Source organism: Apis cerana, linkage group LG1, assembly GCF_029169275.1.
Source record: "Apis cerana isolate GH-2021 linkage group LG1, AcerK_1.0, whole genome shotgun sequence".
Classification (NCBI taxonomy): Eukaryota; Metazoa; Arthropoda; class Insecta; order Hymenoptera; family Apidae; genus Apis; species Apis cerana.
Genome location: NC_083852.1, coordinates 6,913,791 through 6,939,159, shown reverse-complemented (window position 1 = coordinate 6,939,159; position 25,369 = coordinate 6,913,791). Strand labels below are relative to the sequence as shown.

Genomic DNA, 25,369 nt, shown 5'->3' with positions numbered 1-25,369 from the left:
CTCCTCTCGGTTGTCGGTGGAGACAGGTAGCTCGTAAACGCGCGAGGTGGGCGGATCGGTGGACAATTACCCATTGTCCGATACAGAAATTTATGCGCGGAGGGCAGCACGTAACTAACGGATGGCCAGCTCCGCCAGAGATCCAGTAAATCCAAAGGCTCGCAGCGGCAGCATGCGCCTTAGACCGTGCAGATAAGCGGCGGATATTGGTGGTCCGGAATCCCGCACTTTGCAAACGCACTTTGCTTGAAAAGTAACCGCGCGAGTAAAGGATTTCGCTTCTTTCTTTAACGATCCCCGTTGATCGATCTCTGTTGGTATAATTAAGATGGTTGGAATATTAATTCCCTTCAGGATCATTGTTGGGAATTCGAAATAGAAAACAGCGAAGCCGCAAATTCGCTAGGAGAAGCATCGAGGCGGTTAACGAGGGAGGGAATAAAAGGGGTGGGAGGGACGGCGACGTTTCAGCGGTAGATACACACGCTAATTCGTCGCTAAGTCTCCGCCGCTTTTGCAGGATAACGATCCCTCCCCTCCCCTCCTCGTGTATACGACGTTGAAACCGGATGGCTGGTGTACTGTCGGGGCTACGCAAGGGAGGGGGGCTTTGCGCTCGCATTCACCTGCACGGACACGTTTACACGCTCCCCACCGACTTTCGAGAAATTCGAGGATAGAAGCGCGGCAATTTCCGCCCTGGTGCCGCTCAACGAGACCAGAAATTCCTTGATCGCATCGGGATGTGAAATTCATTACGATCGGTCTTCCCCTTAATTAAATAAGCGCCTCTGAGGAACGGAATTACTTTTACGCGGATTCGAACAACCAACGCGGGGGGAGGAGGATCCCTTGCGAATTTTGGCCGGAATTGTGCGCCGTCGAGCGCCATCCATCCAAGGTATTTTATTATATCGGGCTGGATTTTCAAAGGGGTTAAAATTCGCGTGGTTGGCGAATGCGTCGCGACGCTTGCCTCGTCGAATTTACGATCATCTTTAGTTGTATGATCGCTGCTTACAAGTCTTATTACGAATCCACCGAGAAAAAGAGAAATGGTTTCGAATGACTTGGAAATTTTTGCAGGGCGGGCAAGATTTGCGGGACGATAATTTCCGCGCAATCAACACGGGAGCAGAAACACACCTCTCTGTTTTACGGTCGAGAAGGGCTCCCCCTCTACAAAAGCGGTCGGTAATTTTTCCAAGGGGGGAAGGATGGGCTCCGCGTTTCCATTTTGTACGCGGGAAAAGAGGAAAAACTGTTATGCGCCGCGGCGTAACGTTGTCCAAACAAGCAACGCGCGCCGCCAGGTGCATTAAAACGCGGGTACAGGAGCAGAGAGAGGCCCCTTATTTACCCATGCGCCGGGCCGAGCACTTAGTATTGTGATATTGCCCGGGTAAATAAAATGTATCAGCCGGGAGGGGGGTTGCGAACAGAGTTCAAAGGACCAAGTTTAAACACGTATGGCCGGGGTCACCGCAAAACGCGCACCCCCGTCGCTTTTCTGAAAAAGGAACGGGGGATGCGATTGGGCGAGATTGTGCTCTCTATTTGCTTCCTTTCTTCCTTCCTTCCTTCCTTTCTTTCTTTCTTTTTTCGCTCGCCTCGTTTCGATCGTGTTATTCGAACGGGGTGGACGGACAAATGACGCTCGATGATGATGGGAGAACGGTTTGTTCGAGATTGTTTATCAGACATGTTATTTAACGTTCCGTTACGGTACTACAGTTTCGATATTCGAGCGTTGATTTGACGTTGATTCGACGTTCAAATTCTACGGTTTACACTGTGTATATAGAGAGAAAGTAATAACTCGATAACGCGAATCAATCTGAAGAGAATGAAATTTACTTTTTCGCGCGCAAACTCGTATTACAGACGCGTCGTATCGTTTCGAGAGGCCGAATTTTGTCGTTCGGACACCGCCGCTATTAATCCACCGGGGAATTTTGAACGGTCGAGTGAATTATTCATACCGCGTCCCAGTTCCATTTCGTACGCATGTTAATAAATACAATACAGGCGAATATGCAAGACGCGGCGGGGCCCGAAAGTCGAATCATCCTTTTGTTCCTGACTCATCGCGCACTTTTAACACATTCTTCTTCGCCTCGTGCACGAAATCGTAAATCGGGCGGAAGTTATAAAACGAAGTTGTAACTCTGAATTCTTGATAATCGTCCTTTCGTCTCAGAATTCTCGTCGATGGAACAGCGAATCGAATTTAAAAAAGAAGGAAAAAAAGTCTGTCGACGATGACGCGCGCATCGTTGTCGAGGTTTTTAATTTGGATCGCGACGCGGCCCATCTGCGGCAAACGCGAGGGTGAAAGTGTTTACCATCATCAACCGGCTCGATGGTTGAACTCGTTTTCAGGATGTCGGCGGATGAAATAGTGGGCGGGTTGTTCGCCCGTTCCTATTCTCTTTGTCGCGGATAAATCATCCGTACGATTCATCGAAAGATACAGACCGGCTCTATTTCGTCCACCAAATTTGGATCGAACGAAGATAAGAATAACGTTTATAGAATGAATTCGAACGGAGAAGCGTTGAAAATCGTCGCTCGATCCTCCAATTTAGACCAATCGAGACCGAGTGTATCGAGATTTATGCAAATTCGAACGTCAACGCGTCGTTCGATAAATCTGTATAATCTGGCCGATAGCTCACCATGCGTCGTAACAGCTATTCAGATAAGTCACGTAAACACGTATTCGGATGTTAAGGGCTCTCTAGGTAGTCCTCTAATCCTCTTTATCGATCGAGCCTTACGACCGAGCCATCCCGAAATTCCTTAACTATCGGCAGAATATCGAAGCCAGCTAATTGAAAATTCCAAATTCGATGATTCGTGCAATGGTCGAGTGTCGTGGTTATTTTTCGGAAAACTTAACTCGAAACAGCTGTCGATAAATCTATAATATTAAGTTCCATTCATCGAAGAGAACGAGTCTCTTCCATCCATTGGTTAGATAATCGTCGTTTCTTGTCCACTGGTTATGTTATTGTAAGAGGAAATAGTTCGAACGAGATTGTATGGGATAATTTATATGGGTTACAAGTTTCGTGTTTGCATTTGCTTAATCGAAAATAGATAATATCATCGATAACATCGTCATTTCGGAATAATTAGATGATTTGCAGGGTGTATTCTACGTGGAGAAAGTTTCGCTAATCATTATTGTTACATTTGTCGCGAGTTGTGTTGCGTTGGTCCAAATTTAAACTATATTTCAGTTGGAATAGTCAGCCTAATCAGCTTGATTGATACGTTAAATACCATTAATGTATTACGCGTGTCAAACATTGTCGTGTATCATCGATATTATCAATATTTATTATCCTATCTATTACTATTGCAATTCTCGATATTACGAACTTTCCGTAATTTTTTCTTTTTTAATTAATCGTAGGTATAATAATTCTCCGATTGGATCGATGAATATTTCTCGAAACGTTAAGGCTACTACCTGATCGATAAAACCAAGTCTATTATTGGATTTCACGGTAATTCGGTATCGATAACCACGAGAAACTTGAAATTTATGCAATTATTATCGTCGGAATAAGTTTCCTAATTACGCTGCCCGCCATTTGACCAAATTGTAATTGTTGTTTCCAACAATTACTGACCGTATGACCGTAGCTATTTTAGAAAACGATCCGAGATCGATAACGAGGGATTCTCACCTTTCCATCTCATCCTCCCCGTGATTCTTCAAGATCCAATTAACAACATACTCTATAATCGCAGATTTAATTAATAAACGTACGAGAAACGAGCACTTCTAATTAATGTCGTTGGTCGATTCGACGAAAGCAATTACCGGCATCAAGAATTCCCAATGGATCGCGAACCTATCTGTCCAATCTCTGTTTCTCTGATCGTTAACTCTACGTAAAGAAACGTGTGAAACTCGTCGAACTATCCATCGATCGTTGCGAGAAATTCTTTCAAATCGGTATTTGTCAAATTTGTACTCTTCTTTTTCTCTCTCTCGTTCGATTGACAAAAGATCTCAAGATTTTCAATATCTCGAGAATTCGCCCAATCAAACGTAAGAAATGGCGAAGAATAGGCGGTTTTCCGTACGCGGTCACCGTAATTATCGAATACATGGCGGCCCCGTTAATATTAATCGAGAATCGGTGCTAGCTGCATCGCATCAATTATGAGGAACGCCGCGAAAGTAACGTGGCGAACAATTGAACCGGGGCCGCGGTACACGTAAATTCGTTTCGACCCCCTTGCATCATACGCGCACGGCCACGGTGATAAATAACGTAGCGGGTAATTAACGGAGGACGGGACAAACGTTTATCTGTCTGCGCAGACGCCTTTATCACGCGGCGGCCGCGTAACGCGCTCACGCACGCCGATGCGTGCACCACCGCATAAAAGCAACATTATGCGCCCCACAAATTGCGTTACCGATAACGTACGACTTTATCCCCCCACCGCCTCTTCGTTTCGCCCCACTCACGCCCCCTCCGTAATAAATAAATTCGGCCGACAGGGGGAGGGGAGAATTCGCGGGCAACGTCTTTCTCTTCTTCTCCTTTTTTAATTCGCATTCGACTATTATTATGTAATATTTTTCTAAACACGATTACAGATCTCTGGGTAATAACGGGTTTGTCAAAGGGGGTTGGGAGGGCGTTTTTTAATTCGAATCGAGGAGAAGGGGGATGTTGCGAAAGCTCGTGGCGGGTTAAAACAAGGGAGGCATTGTGCTCCTCCACGGTCCACGGGCCATCGATCACGCGCTCGCTTCGAAAACGGGGAGCGCGCGGCGATCGAGCAGAAATTTACGACGCAACGCGAAAATCGTTTCGCAGTTTGTCAGCCGGCCCGAGCCTTCCGGCAGTTCATGGGTTCACGTGCTCTCCACCGTTCATAAAATATGAACCGGCCGTATGTAAAGAGTCACCGCGAGAGAGAGAAAACGTTATCCGCCCGGCTTGACCGATTTCGCACGTCGCCAATATCGATGAGTTTTGAGCAAAGCGGAGGGGACGGAAGCTAGTGGTTATTCTCTTCTTTTCGGATGGATAATGGATTTGTTAAAAATTAATCCTCTGTAAGGTACAGCTCGTGCGAATGATAAGATGCTTTGTTAATCTCTCATCGTGCGTTATTCTATTTCGAAGAAAATGAAAGATATTTGGTCACGCGTTTGATCATTGGCGGCGCTAGTTATTTTTGGTAGGGGGGGAAAAAGAGGAAAATATTCCGAATGAAAGTAAATTGAAAAAAATAGGAATGAAGGACTCTGTTCGTTATTGCACGGAAAACACGTACTACGACAACAAATTTTCGTAAATTAATTTTATGGTGAAACGGTATTCCATTGTACTCGTATTAATTACGAGGAACAAAATCATCCCGGATCCTCTTATGCATAATTTCAAAATTAAATACATTCTATTAGCAGAGGGTGTGCAGGCGTGCATCCCAGATTTGTGTGTCCATCACGATACAATGCGATCGATAAATCCATGCGCAACGCGTTTAAAGTCGTGTTAATAAGTTACGTTAACAGGAGATCTGTTGCGCGTCCATCCGGGATATTATATCGACAATGACAAGTAGTAATAACAATAATTGCACGGATGATCGTTCAGACTGATTAGCCGATAACGTGTGGAAAAAAAGGATTGGGGGAGGGAAGGGGTAAATGATAGTAATTGACTTGGCTTGTATGAAAAGCTCGTGTCCCCCTCGAATCGATCCTTACTCCTTTTTTATACACGCGATAACGTCGAGGGTGCGTATTACGAGTATTATTTACCGTGATAGGGTGGATTAATTGTGATCTGTTGCCATGTTTGGGGTGGCTGTATGCTAATCGACCGCCCGCGTTTTTTTTTTTCTTTCGAAGATAGCAGCCTCGTTACACCTATCGATGTTAACGAGGGATTAATTATATTTATTGAACGCGATTTTTCCTCTCCTCCTTCTCTGACGAATTAACGGTCAACGATAATCATCCGATGAGTTTATATTTATTAAGTCGCTCGTAAAGCGTCATCATGTGGAGGTGAATTCGAGAAATTCCTAATGAAAGGATAATCGAAATGATCCTTTGTAAACGTATTTTTAATCGACTTGATGTTTCCTCCGATCCTTCGGACTTTGATCGAGTTTAAAAACTCACGATGTCTCGAGTTCTCTAGTTACGATTAAAAGTGGAATTTTTAGAATAAATGCATAACTTTGAAAGTGTATGTAGCTGGGCATGATCGTTTCGAGCCGTCTAATAATAAACGTTCGCGCATCGGTGTTCGACATGCAACTCATAAAAATTTCACCGCGAGCCAGCAAAGCGAGCGGATTGAAACGGAGCGATCGATGCCTTTTATTTATCGCGTTAATCCGCGCATCTTTCTCAGGCGTTCGAACAACGTTTTCCACGAATGGGTGAAGGAAAAAACGAAGGGGAAAAAGGGATACAACTTTACAACATATTTACCCACGGGTTTTATTCGAATTATCCGGTTAAGTGTTGGGCGAAGTTAGGGGAAGAAAAAGTTATGCGAGTGAGCGCTAGTTCCACGAGGAAGGGGAGGGAGGGAGAATGATCGATCTTTCAGCGGCTCGTTATCTACGCTAATTAACCCTGCGTGCAAACATTTTGCCCATATCTTCCCTCAAAGTCGAGAAGGGTAGTGAATATCGGTATTACGTTGTAGCAGGTGTTGTCGCATTTGTCAATGCGCACGATGATAGGATGATAGGAAAAAATGTATTAATTTAACAATTTTTTGATACTTAATCCTTCTACTTGTGGTATCCATCGCTGGTTAAATAGCATGATCTTCTGCGAGGTCAAGTTTATCACACGAATATTCTGTTTCGTAAACGTTCTTCCTAAATTTCTCCTCGTTTTGTTACAGCATCCGTTATATCGATATGTTGCAGCGCAATTACTTACCGGATATATAATAATTTCACACAAAATATGATAAATTCAATAGCGAATAAAAGAGCGTAAGAACGTGCAAATATGCATATTGTAAATTTATTATGTATAAATTTTGCCCGTGCTGTTGCAGCATTCCGATTTAATGAGAAAAACTGCCCTGTATTAACGCTCGTTGCAAAGTTTATTACGACTGTTCTATTTACCTTGAAATACGTTTAATATCTCGTCGATAGGAGTAAAAAAAATAATTAAATTTTCTTTTCGTCGATACGCTCAATCTTCGCCTCCTGAAATATCAGCCTTCAAAAATTAACTAATATGAACAATTGCGCTTCTTGATAGATACGAGTATCGGGATTAATTTAAAAAAAGATTCATAGAATATTTCGCATGTCTAACGAGATTCATTTTACGAGTGAATCGTATTTGGTTACACGGATAGGATATCTCTTTATAAGAGGTTAAAGACACTTGAAGGGGGGAGAAGAGCCGAGGGAGAGAGGAATTTCACTTTTGGCTCGAGAAAGAACACAGGCCTCGTCGGACATCTTCGACGTCCATGTATGGAGGAACGTTTGATGTCCGTCCGCTGACGGGTGTTTAGAGAAAATTATAGGTTTCTTGCGATCCCGGTGCATGGCATTCAGCACTGGATTCAGCTATTCGAGGCGTGCTTCGAATATCGATCTAGAGTCAACGGTCAGCCCGTTGTAAGTACGTTTCTAACTATCCACCGTGCTCCCGATGAACACTGGGAATATTCGATTTCTTGTCACTTCTGATACCCTTGGAAAATATCCCTTCTTCGAATCGAACGTTCTTGGAATAAATTGTGCGAACAACCTTGTGAAACTTCTCTCCTCTCGCTTCTATTCTCAACAATTTTCTAGAATCCTCTTGTCTCTGGCCAAGTATGGACGGATGTGTTTTTTAATTTTTAAACGAGATTTCTTTTTTCTTTTTTTTAGGCGAGATACAAATTCATTCTCGTAATATGAGAACTAAATTAGGAATACAAAATTGCGTACCTCTCTTTCTCCCTCTTCCTCTCTGTGAAATTACGTTATTCTCGTGAATGTACAATCGTGTAAATTATATTTATTTCTTCCTTTTCTTTCCTATTTTCGCGTGTACGTTCGTGTTATTTTTATTTTCTTCGCAAATGGAATACACGGTTGAACGTGTGTCCTATGTACAATTAAAAATTTTGAATACTTCTTTTGAATATTCCCCAATAAGGAAGATTACAAAAGTGTTAATGTAGACAATCTAAAACAATTTTCATTGATTTCCTGGAACGTTTGATCGTAGAGGCTATGACGAGGGGTTTGATGTGACGAAAGGAGGGTCCGTTGAAAATATTCCGTAAATGTCATCGTTGTGTAACCGTGGTTGTCGAAAAACGTGACTCCTCGCCCACGAGTTTCGGTTCAGCGTGTTCTCACGTATTTATGATGTGAATTAAACGATCCTTCGTGGAAGATTAGTCAGCCCCGATTTGTCACGCCGCGTGGTCGAGTCTTAAATAGATATACATTCTCATTTCAGAATTGTCTCTACCAATAGGAGTCGTTGATATACAATTTTCGAGAGAAAGGAGTAAAAAATTATCTTTAATTACTTCGCTCTTTCGTATCGTATAATAATCTTTGGTTGCTATACAATATTTTTCTTCTGGATGGAATCAAATTAATAGTCTCACGTCGCGTTAAATCAATTTTCACAGCGAGACAATCTTATCAGCTTACTCTAAAATCGAGCGGACAGATATCTACTTTACATATGTTATACTAGATTCATAATTCACCCTCTAACAATCGTACTTAACCCAACCTTATGTTCATACGTACAATTTTTATTCTCGTTCGATAAGAAATTCCCTCTCCTCGAGGAGGAGAGCTCGTTTCACAAGCGCATCTGGTGTTTGCGACGCAAGAATCGCGGACAGCTGCGTGTTAATTCATACCTTCGATTTTCGGGTCCTCGTTTAATTGCCAACCTTCTTGCGCCATTTCATGAATCTTTACCCTTTTTCTTTCTTTTTGCATTATCACAACGGGTATCAGTCGCGCCTCCGATATCCCGAATATTATAATCCCAATCTTCTTTCTCTCGACGGAACCGGTTCTCCGGTTAATCTCTGGACACCGTATGTATGCCGGTGGTGGATGAATGCAGTCACGCGTGCGCGCCCCCTTCGAAGACGCATAAAGTCGGCAGGGATAATTGGCCGGTGGCCTGCGGCCAGTGCCATCGATTCGCACCACCTGCTCTCCGGTATTTCTGGCTGGAACGTTACGCCGCTATTTATTCTTGATCTCGTTAAACGGTGCACCACCAGGCCAGGCGTGAGGCCGGTTTCGTGAGAAAAATTGAAAACGACCAGGAGGGGGAATAGTAGGGTGGCTGAACGTGGAGGAACGAAATATACAGGGTGGCTCGTTAAGAATTAGTAGTAATTGAAACAAGAGGGGAAAAAGGGGGAAAGAAAATTTTCATTATAGAGAGAGTTATTTTGCGGGTCTATTTATTTTTTTTTTTTTTTAATAAAATTCTTTGTACATTTTTATCTTTGAAACAAAATTTTTTTAATTTTAATTCTGTGGAATTCGTTGCACGAAAAGATCGTAGAAAGAAAATTTTTTGGAAAAGTTCGAAGAAGTTATTTTTAAAGAGGGGAGTTTTTATTTTTTTTTAAATAAAATTCTTTGTACGTTTTCAAAATTTTGAAATTTTTTTCATTTTAATTCTGTGGAATTCATTGCACGAAAAGATCGTAGAAAGAAAGACGTTCGAAGAAGTTACTTTTTTTAAGATAGTTAAAATTTCGGGGATGGTCAAATGATGGTTGTTGTTATCCTGTAAAGATGAAACGACAGTTGTACTCGTTAAGGATTAAGAGTGTTTTCCTGAAATGTTTATGAGAGAAATGTCGAAGTTCGTGAAATGTTTATGGAGGAGGGCGTGTATGATCCGGGGATGATAATGTTACGACGTTAAAATACAGGGAATCGAATAGAGGAAGGAGGGACCGCGGTCCGCACCACGGATTAGTCTGAAATAATTTTTGCGAAAGAATTGCTGTACTGAATTTTATTTATTACCTTGCGTTAGATTCTTAATTAAGATACGCATCAACGCATGGAATAATCGTTTCGTGATTTTTTTTCTTTTAATTATAAAAATGAAATCGAAGAAAGAGAGAAAGAAATATTGTACGATACAATTTTGCGAAGTGAAACGTGTAAACATTTTTATTTTTTAAATTACATATAGGAGGGGGAAATGTTACGAAACTTGTTGCCAATGTTCATCCATGTTTTATGGTAATTTGTCATCCCGTCACTTTAACGGGATTTTTAATTCTAATGGGAGAACTTATAACATAGTTGAGAATTTTTCACGATGTTCCCTCGTTTCACAAGTTAAACAGTTTACGCAAGAGGTGTCACTTTCCCATTTTACAAGCTTGACCTCTCGCCGAGCTATTTGACTTTAAAACATGGTCGTCTGACTAACCTGATACTGTCCTTTGAAACAGCTCCGGCGTCAAGTATCCATTTTAATCTTTCCTTCTTTTTTTTCTCTTTTTTCTTTCTTTCTTTCTTTCTTTCTTCTCTTTATTATAGGTCAGTTACCATGAAGACCGATTCACACGTCCCGCAGGGGTTATCTTCGCAACCTTTTGTTCATCGGTCAGGCGAAAATAATTGGCTAATAGTTTGCATCGGCATACCAGAGAATAACGTAGGGGTAGGGAATTTTTTCGCGCGCAGAGGGGAAGATTTAGCGTCTCGCACGTAAAAAGAAGAAGAGGAAGAAGAAAAAGAAGCGTAACCTTAGAAACGTAAATTGGAATATTTACGTACTTTATTATCACGTGTCTCGGATAATTCCATAAATATGAATTTCTCCGAAAATTTACCCGAAATGGTCGAACACGGTAAAACAAACAACGCTCAACAAAATATCCATTAAACAAACCGGAGTACTAGAAAGTACCGATATAAACACTCTACTTCAAATCAAAACCGTGTTCACCAATATGACGATCGTCGCTTTAGGCGAGCTTTAGAAATTGAACGTTTCTCTCTGGCGAACACTCGTACGCTCTCGCGTTTCGAAATCCAAGAATTCGATTAATCTCTAAACAATTTATTTTCAATAAATGTTCTCTTTCGATGTTTTCCACCGATCGCGAAGAACACGTATCCGTTGTCCCCTCCCTCCATCCGCGGAGCAATCTTTTCACCTGTGATATAATCCTTGGAGATAACGCGCCATTCCGGGAACTCGTTTACCCCGTCAAGTCGCAGCTATTCGCACGAGACACGGGGAAAATCGATATGGACGGCGATGCCCCGTGCCGTGTCCGCCCCCCTTTCGTGGGTGCTGCACCCTCGCCTCCTGGGCAAATGCGGCATTAGACGATCAGATGATAGCCGACGTATCGAACGACGATATTATTTCATTTGCCGCCGCGAGAAACGTCGTCAAGTGTAAGGAGCGTGGCCCGAATGCTCTGATCTAGAAGTTTAATGATAACGTATACTCTACGTTGGACGATGGATATTTGGAGTCGTTGGGAATATCGAACGTTGCTCTCTATCAAAAGCTTTGTTTGTCGAATTTTCCGCTTTTCGATTGTATTATAATCCTTTATAAGATCTTCTTTATATTAATAATTATATTTTCTCAATCCATGAAACATGATTAAGATAAATTCTCTTTCTCTCGAATGAATATATTGTTATGACGTCAATGATGCGACGAAAGTCTGTGATATCGAACACACGAGCATTTATAGTCCAATTGAATCTATCTATGGAAATTCCCTAGGACGCAAATTATCGTGTCTGACACGTTGAAAAAAAGCATAAAATCTTGATTTGTATGGAATTTATGTCAAATATTCCTCGATAACTCGATTATCTCCAATCTCGAGATGCTCAATTATTTCACAAGTTTAGAAAGATTAATATAAATTTTTCTGGAGGGATGTTGGGAAGGAATGTTTTTGTATTGAATTCTTTTTTTTTTTACTGCACGAAATAAATAATTGAAAAAAAAGGAAGGAAGAGAGAAAAATAAATAAGTTTGATGCATGTAGATATGGTGGCCACGGTGAATATAGGCGAAGTTAGGTCGTATATCAGCGGAAAGGAAAAGTTTCTGTTATTGGAGGAAAATTTTTTTTCGCCGGGCGCAATTCATTTGGCGGGCCGAAAACTGTCGTACTTTCGTACCATTGAAAAATCGCGCGCGCGCGTTGGAATATATTGAAATATTTTTAAGCTCGAGCTCGCAGCCCGGCAAATGTACCCACCTATCGATAATCGATATATTTTATTATATACGGCCAATTGTTTCCCCTTAATAAGATAGGGAATCTAAATTAGGAAAGATAGATATCGTTTCAGAATATTTTAAAATTGATTTCGATAATATGAGGAGAATGAAATTCGAATGTGGAATCAGCTTCTTTAATGTATTTAAGATTATATAATTTATTATTCACATCTTTGGATACACGTATTATTTTAAGCCTTACTTAATCGTTATTGCCTTAGATATTGTGAAAAATCTTTCTACATTCCTACTCCATTCTTCCTCGAATTTTCTTCAACCTCTGTTAAAACTCCAAATTATCGAGATTCATTTTTGCACGAATACTAATTACGATCTTTTGATTGTAAAAAATCCGCACCGAATAATAAGCAGATTAATTTTAAAACGAGATTCAACGCGGATAAATCTCGATGGATCGTTGATTAAACCTAATCGATCCACGAATTTTCCTAAAACAATTTTCTTAAAACTCCAAATTATCGAGATTCATTTTTGCACGAATGCTAATTGCAATTTTTTGATCGTAAAGAAAATGCAACCGAAATAATAAGCGCGATAAGCAAGAGTCGATGTTAAAATTTCTCCGCGATTCGAACGAGATTCAATCTTTGGACGGATCGTTGAAAAATGGAGAAATGGTCAGAATCGAAACCGATTGATCAGGATTGACTTGTCGAACGGGCTGTTGCGCCCGTTGCCGCGCACAATCGATAACAATCATTTCCGCGTTACGTTAACGAAATACTATTGTCCATGACGCGTTAATGGAATTATAGATTCTCGCGTACGGCTGCCCCGTTGTTGCGGTATCATGGGAACGATGATGGAATTATGTGGGTTAACACAATCCACGTTCGAGGCCAGGAAGAAATTTACAAGCCTTCACGCACGTGCGCGCATAAACGTTGGATATATGATCGCGGGAGTCTCTATGGTGGCCACAATATTCCCCCATGGTAATTCGATAATGTATTATGGATACGTGAAATTCGACGAGAATCTCGCGTAACCGGAAAATAGAAAGTGTTCGAGCTCGAGGCGACACGTCGCGTGAGTGAAAGATCGGTTCGACGCTTCGATCGCGCTTTGTTCCTGTTTCGATTCGTCGCCAAATTTCGCACCGCTCTTTTTCCTATGCTTTGACGGCAATCCGTGGAAATGGAATTTTTTTTTCTACCTTTCGACGAACGAACATCTTCTCTTCGTTGGATATCACGGTTTTCGTAACGAAGCAATCTGTGATTAGGGAATCTATGCACGAAATGTGCGTTTTCGAATCTAATTCGACTAAGAAAATTAATTTAACATTTAATTCGCGATACGTCGAAAGTTTAATGGATAAAATGGAAGGAATATTTGTGTAGCTGTAAGAAGAGATTGCGACGAAGGAATTCTTTCAAAGAATTTGTTCCGGGGTTATCGTTAATGTCTTTTATTTTATATCTCAATCTTATCCTGCGAGATAAGACAGGACAATGGGATGATATTACTTCGACTTGTTTATCAACTTTGATGAATCCACGGGGTAAAAGTGTACAAAGAACCTTTTAGAATCATTTTGAATCGACTAACAGATCACGAATATTTATCCTTGCAACAATACAATTTAACGTTTATAAGACCTCTTTCCTTATCTTATATAAAACTCTTTCTCTCTTCCTTTCTTCATTTCCAATTTATCTTAATATTCCACGTGTTTCCTGTCACAAATATATACATATATATATATATATTCATCGATTCCTTTCCTCCACGACGCAAAGAATAAAGGAAGAAAATAAAAACCGAAGCGTTGACTCGATTATAAGGCGAGTTAACTCCGTACCAATGGATTGCATCCATTAACGGCGTCTAAACCTAGTTACAAAGGATGTCATTCCACGATCGTTCCTCCTCCTTTTAATAATAGGTGGCCCCTCTCTCGCCGGTCGAAAGAAAGGAGAAGAGAAGAGAAGAGAGAGAAAAAATTATTTGAAAACTCGGCAAGCGGGGAGTCGCAAACTCGATGCATTACACGCAGGCCATAATTAAATGTCGTGCAACTCATCACTGATGGACACGCCTAATTTCATTCGCTTCCCATAACTTCATTAATAATTTACATCCCTTTCAGCTCCGCCGTCCTTTCCCTCCCTCGGTAATTGTAGTTCAAAAGATTTTTCAGCATCGTTCGATGAACGGAAACCATCGTGGCCGGACGAGGGGGAAGAAAAAAAAGGGGGAGGAGAAAAAAGAGAACGCTGTGTTCCCCTCCCCCTTGACTTTAAGCGGCAACAAATCTACTCTTCTCCTACCCCTACGTGTCATATCCCTCCTCCACCGAGCCTCCACTCGATCGATAAAGGAGAAGTAAAGGGTAAAGATAGCGAAAAAGATGAAGAGGAAGAGCGGCATGTTATCGATGTCTCGATAACACGGTTCGTTGATGCAGTGGCCGATAGATAGGTTGGAAGGTGGGCAGAGTGAAAAAGGTCAAAGGCATCGATCATACCTCTCGCCCGATTTATCCCAAAAGATTGGCCGTCGCAAGACTCTCTTTCGTTTCTTCTTTCTATTTTTTTTTTTCTCCTCTCCTTCCCTTCTTCCCCTCCACCTCGTGATCTTTACGAGCAAAAAAAAAGGTTTTCCTGTTCTCTCGTCACCCGAGAACACATGCGCGTTTTCGTTGCCCGATGACAAGCAGCGGTCAACCCGTGGGATCGATTAGTCTTCTTGTCGAGGATTCGACTGTCGCCGTCTTATGTTTCGCGGCGAAAGGAAAAAAAAGAAAAGAATCTCGTGGCATTTGGGTTTGGGATGACGTCATGATGACCGAGTTCAAAAAGAGGAGTATAATCTTCTCGTCTCGGACAGTTTCCCTCCTCTCGTTTTCGCCTCGTCTGTTTGTCCAAGTGCGCGTCACGTTGGAATTGTTTTGCCACCTTCCGCCACCGGTGGAAACTTATCCGACGCAGCAACCGCCACGGTATTTCTGCTCTTCGGTGTCCTGTTCCGTGTAAACGGACACCGCAGGTTCTATCCAACCGGCCGGAATTCGGAATAACTCTCTCGATTGTCGGATCGTTTCTTTCGTTGGACGTCGACCGCTTTATTATCTCGGCCACGCACGCATCACTGGTTATTCTGGAAAGAATTAATAAAAATACGTGCAACGGGTTCAAATATTATTATTATTATATGTGGGATCGGATCGAGCTATTGTGCTTGTTAATAAATAGGTTAGAAATGAAGATGGGTATCGGGCCGTGTCCACAAGCGTGTCGTTTCAATGCCCACCTTCGAATGATTTCTTTCATTCGTGAAATTATGATTTAAATATCGCGAATACCGACTCGTATTCGTGGAATACCAAAATAGTGTAGTAATAAAAATTCCATAGGCGAGAATTCAATAACCCCGGCGGAAGAGTGGGCTTTAATCGTTCCATTTTTGTTGTGAAACCCCTTACGAAAAGCTGGATATTAATTACCTAATAGAAAAAAGGGAAAAAAGGAAGAAAAATATTTCGAAAAATGCGAGAAATTAAACGCTCCTTCTCTCATCGCGTCGTTTTCGCGATTACGCGTGTTTGTACGAAAAAAAAAAGAAAAAAAGAAAAACGATCATTTTGACGATCATTTCAGGGAAGGGACGGCTCTACCCGGCCTACAGTTTGAGCGGCAGTGAGGGTGAGGAAAATTCGCCAAGCCTGCGAGGCCGTGCCCCCCCCGCCTACCCTCAAAACAATCACCAGACCACGCAATCGCACCTAAATCACTACAACGCCAGCCAGCATAAACAACGTGCCTATCAACAGCAACAACAGCATCCCTTGTATCATATGCCCAGCACTGGCGCTGGACTTAGCGACACACCGACCTCCGGTAACGCGTCCGACGAAACCCTCACCGACAGTGATCTGATCACTGTTGCCCGCGACTCTGCTCTGCTCGTTCATAACGGTGAGTGAAAAAAATTATTTCGAAATGGTAGAATAACTTTCTTAACGCTCTCCTTCGAGAAGAAAGAGATATCATCCGGACAAACACCTTCGAAATAATATTTTTAATCCACTTGATAAGCACGAACTAAGAGTGCTGGATGTACTTCAACAGCGAGAAAATAATGATTCCTACTTTCTTGCATACACGTTGACGACGCAACATTAACCTCGAACGCTTTCTGAAATCGTGCCCATCCGACCGGCCCTCCGATAAAGGGTCAATTTCTTGGGCGTGGAATAATCCAAGGAAGCGTTGCAAGTGGAGTAAGCGGGTGGCCTGTCCCCCCTGCGGAGTCAGTCATTCGCAATAACGCGAAATCGTGTCCCTACATTACTCAAATATGATGGATGGCCGTGGGCCGCCGCGACGAGGTGTGAGGGAGGTTTGCACGGAGACGGAGGTTATCGGCGCGGCGGTTGTCACGGATGACGTATCGCTTCGAAGGTGGTACAGAGAGCTGCCACGTCTACCCCACCAGAGAGCTCCTGATGGAAACACCTGGAAACTCTCTCTCTCTCTCTCTCTCGAATTCGGACGAGGCTTGTCCTTGGCCGGACAGTTGCACGTGAAAGGTATTTATCATCGTGCCGAGGACGAGCCAATCGACCGGTTTAAACAAGCTGAAAGAACGCTCGAGCGACGACTTTATCATTATTCGATGAGGTGTTACGCAGCATGGAACAAATAAGTGCATCGGCTTTTCCTTTGTTTCTTTTTAAACGAAGATTGATAATAGCGACTGCTCGATGAAAACATCACGTTTATACCTGGCTTGTTCCTTAAACTAGGAGATATTTATGATATTTTCGTCTTCGTCGTGGTCCCAAGATGACTTTAAAATTTAATATTCGATTCATTCGCAGTGCTAGCATTTGAAATCGAACATTGCGGAATTGTTGTTTTTTGAGGAATTGTTGAGGGAAATCGGATCGAATTACGGGATGCTCGGTGAGGGGAGGGGATCTATTCTGAAATCTATTAAGGCAAAGACGTCTCGTGTTTATGTCTGACACTCACCACTGTCTGAGAAGGGGCGAGGGTTGGTATCGGAGGCAGGATATTAGCGTGGATGCGCCGTTAATGGCTCGTATTGCGAGCAAAGCGTTTAACCGTGATCGTTTATTTCGTAGATACCATCTCTCCTTCCTCGGAACGAAAGGAGACATAACGTCTCCCCCGTAATATATCCCGGTGAAAATCTTTTCCACGAGATGAGCATCTAAATGGAAGTGTTTCTCCCCCGCCAGCCAGCCTCGTCGCCGGCGAGAATGGATCGCGCTGGTTAAAAATGACGTCAGCAAACGCGTAACGTGCTGCTGAACCGGCTCCCCCTCCTCGCATCCACCCGCCCACGCAAAAGAAAAAAGAAAAAGAAGAAATGGTGGCGGCTCGATTCCTCCCCCTTTTATTGGGACCGTAATGGGAGAGGGGGCAGCTCGTAATGGAGAACGTTTGCTCCATCGTTCGAACGTTCTCGATACTCCATTAAGATTTCAGCTGAATCACAATGACACTGTGACTCGTGATCGAGGACGGGGAGAGGGATGAAGAGGTATTGAATTTGGAATTTCCATCGAGTTTGTTTCGCGAAAATGCGACGAGTTGCGTCATTTACGGGGGGGCCTCTCGTCTCGTCCATCAAACGATTTCCCTCTTTTTCTTCGGGGGAGGGGGAAAGTTAAGTGCCTTCTGGACACGCATTACGCCCAATGCTGCTTTGTTGCATAAATATCCGATGGATTATTAGCATCACAGTGGAAAACGGCGCGTCATCCGCGATGGGGGTGGCTTTCTCGACACTTTCTTCTGGGATAAGTCTGTCCGTGCTACGATCTCCTTCCAATTCACGCAACCAATTCTATATTTAGTATTATACAGTGGACGAAAATGTAGTACGCTTTCCAGGCAAAAATTATTTGTTAAATAATTAATTGTTAAATTATTATTAATTAAAAAAAATATTAGACCCTGAAAGGTTCGCAAGAAGTTTAGTTGATACGGGGAAAAAATGAGATAACGAGGAATGTAACACATGTTTGCTAGACAAGGTTTCAATTTCACGTTTGACTACTGTCTGTTTCTGTATCTCGTGGAACAAGCCTGGAGGATCTTCCGCGACATGCTTACTTACCAATGTTAATAGAGACTACAGTGGCAAGCGTTATCCGTGGCAAGTATTGCTGCTAGGACCGCGTAGATTACTGCTTGTTCCGTTATTGTAAGGTATGTAATTACTACACCCACTATCATCAGCGTGTGTATAATTACTACATGCACTATCATCAATGGGTATCTAATTTCTACGCGTACCCCTGTCAATGGGTGTGAAATTACTAGATGTACGATCCGACCTGGACCTTCAATTAATACCTGGTTATATTCTACAATTATACTAAACACTAAACTTTTTAAAAATTAAAGGTATCGCGCTCTCAAATCTTGCTCCGTACAATATCGTAATTCTTGAGCAATCTCCTATCTCGTGGAACGTACCAATCCCCCTCCCCTTTTCTTAAGGATCTTAATTTCGTTTTCAAAAAAGAAGAAAAGTTTCTCGACCTTTTGATTTTTCAAATGTTCCATTCGAGCTACTTGTTGCTTCGTTTCGAGTGATGTAACTGGTTGAGAACTTTTTTCCAGCAGGAATTATCCTGATCGCAATGACAAATGGATTAATTAAAAAAGAAAATCTGCTTATCCACCAACAAAATTCGCCAATTTCTCTTCTAACGATCGACGAAACTCTCCTTTATACACTTTATTCCCTGCATTATTCATGTACAATCTACAACACGTGTCTATGCGTCATAAATTATGCAACAGCCAAAAATCGACGCGGCTCCCGCTTATTTCCGCCTGCTCCACCGTGTAGGAGGGGTATAAATTCGTCAAAGGTTAATCATCGGCCGGGTTTTCCGTCCAATAGAATGAATTAGGATTTTCGGCATCCTGTATGTATAGTCGGCAGGCGTGACGTATTCCTCGATCTCGCCCGCGCTAATGAGACGGAAGTAATCCCCTCCCCTCCGTTCAGCTATTCATCCATCCTGGTTGAAAGCTCGGTCATGGCTCCCTGGACGGATTTACGACGAAATTCCCGACCAAGGAAAACAGCGCGCGAGAGTGGCATCGCGAGACAATCAATCTAACCCTTTCCCACGGAATATTAAATTGAAATTGCAGTTTCGAACGATCTGTCTGGATCGTTTCGTTCGAAGACAAGAGATTTTTCGAAGAGAACGTCTCGAATTCTCGATGAAAAAAATTTGTGTACACGCACCTTGTCCATTCGTTTTTCCACCCGCGTTTTTCTTTGAAAAGGAACGGACAAACCGGTCTATTCCTCCGCCATCTACACATTCCGCCATTTCCAACCACTCTGGCTCCGTTCGGCTTCCTTGAATTCCACGAGCACACCCAACTTCTCTTTTCTCCGCCGCCATTGTACGTTACATACCAGTCGATATCGCAGACTATTATTAGTGAATAGTTTGTGTCAAAACTTGGCTTGGCTCGGGAGGGGCGAAAAAAAAACCGCCATTGGTATTCGGAAGTTTTGAAGGAGTAACTCGTCGGAATAATTCCATGTTTCGGGGAGGGGGAGGGGAAAAGAAGAAAAGAAAAGAATCGAAGAATCGAGAAGTTTTTCGTCGCGTTAAATGCACGCCCCGATTTTTCATTTTGCTTTTTATCGTCGTATCGCGATCTAAAAAGGGTTGCGGCCGTCATGAATCACTGGCCACACATCGAACTTGTACACGTAATTCGTTTCACGACGATTTCTGAACGCGTACACTTTGTCACACTCCGGTAAATCAAAGAGTCGCAGCACGCGAGCGAGAGGTTTTCTCTTAAATTGAAAACGTCCGAGGCGAAGGTAAGAAAAAGGAGGAAAAAGGAAAAAAATAAGCAGAGGAGGAAAAGAATTTCTGGAAGGAACTAGCGATAGCACTTTTGCGATTTATTAAAGCGTCGGATCGGAGTTTTCTTTTCCAGAAATTATATTTTCGATGTTTCCAGAGAGTTTTATCGACGATGATTTTAATTTTTATTCGGAAATTATAATTATCAAGGAGAGAATGGAAGGACGAAATTTCGATTTTCATCACTTTTCGTCAAAGTGGAAAGAATATAATATATATTGGGTCTAAAAATAACGAGAATAAAAAGAAAAAAAAAATAATAAACGGAATTAAACAAGAGAAAAATTATAAAAATTATATAATCTAATTTTTATGTCGCATCTTTTTTTTCCAATTAATTAATTAATTGGTTAATTAATTAATCATGATATCGATAATATTCATTCCCGTAATTGATTAAATATGATTGATTTTACGCGGAACGTATAATAGAAACCTTGAAAGTAGACTTTTAACAATTAATTAATTGTGATATCAATAACATTTAATCGGATGATTGGCATCAGTTATTCATAACATGTTTAATTTCTGTATAAAACATACAGAAACTTTAAATCTTCGAATAGAATTTTATCGATGTGTTATTATATCGTTAATCGTGCAATATTTAACGAATGTAATAATATAAACCGTGAATTACATACTGTGTGTTTTCTACATTGATATTTATTATATTAATCGAACGATACCTTTAAAAACAGAGAATAATAACCGTAACTATTATTAATTTATAACTTATCGTTACACGTTAAACAAGTGTCGAATAATTTAGACGAGCCATGTTCTTCCTCATAAGCTCTATCTCCCATGCACTCTTATTATACACATTATATCCGATACTGGTTATTAACCCGATATCCGAAGATCCTTTGTCGTGCGATGTACAGTTCGTTACATCTAAGGAGTCGGTGATTTATGTTTCAGAAGGCAAAAAACCTTTGTTGGCCGTGATGTTAAAAGAGGCAGGGGATGGGGTGGGGGGCAGGGCTATCGAATTTCGTCTCAAAATTAACGAGCACCCACCCCTTGGGAATCTTTGTTAATAATCGCTACAGTTTCCCTGTTCGCTTCGATTCGTTAAAAAACGCAAACATCTTAAATTCGAACCGATAATAACATCGTTATTTATCGTTAAATTCATCTTACGAGTATTACAAACACGCGATACACAAATTACCGAGCTGAATGAACATTCTGAATGAAGAAATAACACGGAAAAGATATCCCCCTCTCCCAATCCTCGACTTCTCCCGAACGAGCAAAAATCAATATATATTATTCTACTCGTCGTTTCCGCAGTTGGTTGCCGGTTGCTTAACGCCTCATCTTCTTCTCCCTCCCCCTCCCAACTCATCCGCCGTACTCCTCTCTCTCGCGTTCAGTTTCGCGCCCAATTTGCGGCCCATCATCGCTGCGGAAGAAGCAATTTCTAACTTAAATGAAACTCCCTCTCGCTCGGCCCCCGCCCTCCTCGCCTCGCCTCGCCTCGCGATCGACAGGATACACCACCGTCGTTCGTCTTCGCCGGTGGGACGCCCGCGGAACTTCTTCTCCCGAGACGATCGTATGCCTACACGCAACTCTCTTCTTCCTTCACTCCGTGCTCCTTCGAAACTTCGACCCGCTGCACGCAACCCGCTGCGCCCCCACATCCGTGTATCATCCTTTTATTTTGCGGATTTCGACGCGAGAATCGATTGGAGATCGATTAAAGATCCTTGTAAGCCAATTTTTCTTGGTATATTTGAGAAAATATAGACAAGTTCTCCTATATATCTAATTCCAGGATTCGGATACGTTCCGTTCGACTCAAAGGAAAAGAACGTTTTTCCTAGCTACTTTTTGATTTCTTTCTTCAAAAAGCGGGGCAGTTCTTTGGACGGCGAGGGAGGAGGAAGGAAAAAGTTAACGAACTTGAGCATACAACAAAGCGTTCCGAATTATTCCCCTTCCTTTTCGTGGCCACGTCCACTTACGGAGATTAAAAGATAAAAGTCACGGTTTTCTGGGCGATCCGTATTTTCAAATAAACTTACTCAAACTTACGGTGCACGCGAGCGACGTCCACCAAGATCTTCAGATTACTCCTCTCTCTCCTTTTCTCGCGTTAACGTTTCGTTCGTTAGATTGTCCACGTTCCACATTCGATATAGCAAATCGTATCAGGGTAATAGGATTAACCCTACACACGGATTAGCCTACTTTCCACTTGGAACGTATAAAGCTGTGAGAGCAGTTGAGAAACCGCTTACACAAACTGCTTGTTATATTCCTGTCAAGATCATGACACAAACTTAGATTATCCTGCAACTACTACACGATGATCGCGTTCAATGGCCGCCTCTAAAGATATTCCCGCGTTTTCGATCATCCTCCTCGTGATATGTACGTATAAATTTCACCTCGAATCGTGATGTATAATTTCATCTTCAATGCTCGCTGTATTGCACTATACATCTTTCTTCTTCCATTATCAGATCACCAGCGTGGTTCGTTATATGCTCGAATAAATTATACTCGAATATCGAATCAATCCGTAGAATTTAAGAAAGTTCGAGGAAAGTTCAATTAAATGTTAATTGCAAGCTCCTCCTTTCTCCGTTTTCTTGCATTTTTTTTTTTTTACATATATCGGTGCATTACAATAAAACAAAGTTGGCGAGTTATCGCGCCGGTTGAAGTAAGTTCGCAAGATTGCTTAGCAGGCTCTCGATATGGCCGAGGTGGGAGCGCGGAGAACTTCGATAATCTTCCGGCTGCAACGGCCCCGGGCCCCAAGTTTGGCAATCAATGGGAAGTAACAGTTTAATTAAATACGGGTAACCCTTCGTCGACTCCGCGCTTGCTCCAAGACAGAGTAATCTCGGCCTTGGTTGTCTCAAGGGCTCCGCAACCCCGATCCCCAGAATTTTCGATAGACTCGCAAATCTGCCTCCCCTCCTCCGTCCTCATTTTCCCCGTCCTTTTTCCGGTTCGCGCGCGGCACGCGAGCCGATATCTCGTCGAATTGGAGAAGTTCGTTCGAGGACAATTGCTCAATGGACGAAAATTGGGGATGTTGCGCTATCCAGCGGATTATACCGAGATGCCGAAATTTCGATCCTGAATTAAATATAAATTCTATGTTCGATAATTCTGTTTGATGTTTGCGCGATAAAAGGGATGCGATCGTTGAGATTTTTGTAATTGAAACAAGACGAAACGAGAAATTTTGTTGTTATCTTCTTGGACGGGTATACTATCCGTATTGGAAACACGGTATAATCAGAGGGCGCAAAAGGGGATGGAAACAATCTTGAAACTCCGAAGAACAATCGAACGAGCGGTTACGAGGGGAGGCGAAAGCTTTGAAAACGGATTACATATCACGCGTAACGAGAATAGTTGGCCACCGCTTGATAGTTGATTATTGCCTGATCGTGCGCCAAAGAAGAAGAATATCCACCATCACGGGCGCCATAACACGATAACGCGATATCAGCCTTCAAGGGAAGACCGCTTTTCGAGGTCGGTGCATAGCCCAGCATCAAGTAGTTTGATCGAGGCGTCCAGGTAAAGGCTAATGAAACTCGCCTAACCTCCTCTCTCTAATCAACCATCGACAGTCTTTACGGAAACTTACACGGAAGAAAGGAACGACGACGCTTTTTTTCCTTTTGCAATTGTTTATTCCTTGAATATCTAGCAAGATGATATGAAAGTATATTTCATTCTTGAAAGTAATATTTCATTCGTCCTCTTTCTCGAATTGAAATTTCCACGATGATCGAATTTTTGTTATGCTTCACTTCTTCATTTCTCAATCTCGTGATGAAATATTCATTGCGCGATATTTAAAATAATTACCCGAGTCAAGACGCACGCATGGAATAAACGATGGAGGAAGAACGCTTTAAATATAACCCACCAGGTTGAGTTGTACGCGAATAGGATGGGGAATAGCATGTTGGACGAGGTCCTGGCTTAATTTTAACCGACGTTTTTCGCCCGTCCTTCCAATAGTTGGCATTCGCCAACGGAATCGAACGGAAAATAGAACGACCCGAATCTCTTTTAATATCGTGCCTAAGTGGGGAATGATGTTCTTCCTTTCTCCGTCAATAATCGAGAGGAGCTCTATTCCGAGGAGCTCTTTTCCCTCGCGTTATCACGCTCAAGTTCAACCTATGCATTATTCAGAGAAAGGAGAGATAGAGGAGAGCAGAGACGGCCGATTTCGTGCTAGGTGTGCCAGGTTTGAAAGAAAAAAGGAGGGGGACGTAAGGCGGCCTATTAACATGGAACCAAATTACTTTTTCGCGTAGATAACGCTCTCTCGTAGAAATTTGCCATCATTTTTTCTTCTTCTTTTCCTTTCAACCATCGAAAAGAAACGATCTCAAGCAGGTAACACGGTTCATCATCATCACCACCATCGTCATCGTCATTCACCACTCTTTTCGAGGAAGAGACACGACCTATATTTCTTATAGAGGAAGGGAGGCAATCAGCGGTGGTCGGAAAACACGGATCAGATATCTCTCTCTTCTTCCTCTTCTACTTGGTCCGTTTGCAGGCGAGATAAAAGTAAACAACTGTGTCAGGTGGCCCGACTCTTTCCCTCCTCCGAATCCTATCGATACTCGTGCGACGTGCCGGCTGAACGTAGAATGTAGAGTCGCAGAGAGTTGGAGAGATTTTAATCGCCGCATTGCGGAGGGAAATCCGGCCGAGCGGAAAAATTCCTCTCCTCCCGATCTTCCTTATTTATTTTCACCAATTTTCACTTTTTCAAAATCTCTTGTAATCCCTTTATAACAAAATTCGAAAACTCGTCCGTTTCCGAAAATAAAAATAACGTTTCCGATCCAAAAATTTCGCTAGATTCTCCGATCTCCACGCACGTGAGATGAAGGGACGATTTACAAAAAGAAAGAAATCTTGGACGAATGCAGTTTTATACCCGAATAACGCATAAAATACTGCAGAATGGAGGTAAAGAAAGAGGGAGGATCCGTTGGATTCTGCGGGAAGAATCGAGGGGAGGAGGGATATCGGATGGAACACACGTGTCGGAATGTAATTTGTTGTCTGCAAAAGACAATCGAAGAATTGGCCGAGGAAGGAGGAGGAGGACACACACCACGGCGTGTTCGATCATGGCCGTCCAGATACTCGTGGAAGAACCAGTCGGCCAACGA

At 42.3% G+C, this 25,369-nt stretch overlaps 1 protein-coding gene across 10 annotated transcripts in view; it reads left to right on the top strand.

The window, feature by feature from the left end:
* LOC107994843 (teneurin-m) overlaps positions 1 to 25,369 on the top strand; it is a 502,908-nt gene that overhangs the window by 249,615 nt on the left and 227,924 nt on the right. For 7 of the 10 annotated variants that reach the window (XM_062081226.1, XM_062081213.1, XM_062081219.1 and 4 more), the window contains one exon: positions 15,907 to 16,224. The exons of 2 other annotated variants lie outside the window; for them this stretch is intronic. In XM_062081226.1, coding sequence (XP_061937210.1) covers positions 15,907 to 16,224 — 318 coding nt within the window. Of the gene's footprint in view, positions 1 to 15,906; positions 16,225 to 25,369 lie in introns of those variants that run through there. One more of the 10 variants, XM_062081245.1, reaches the window with a different exon arrangement.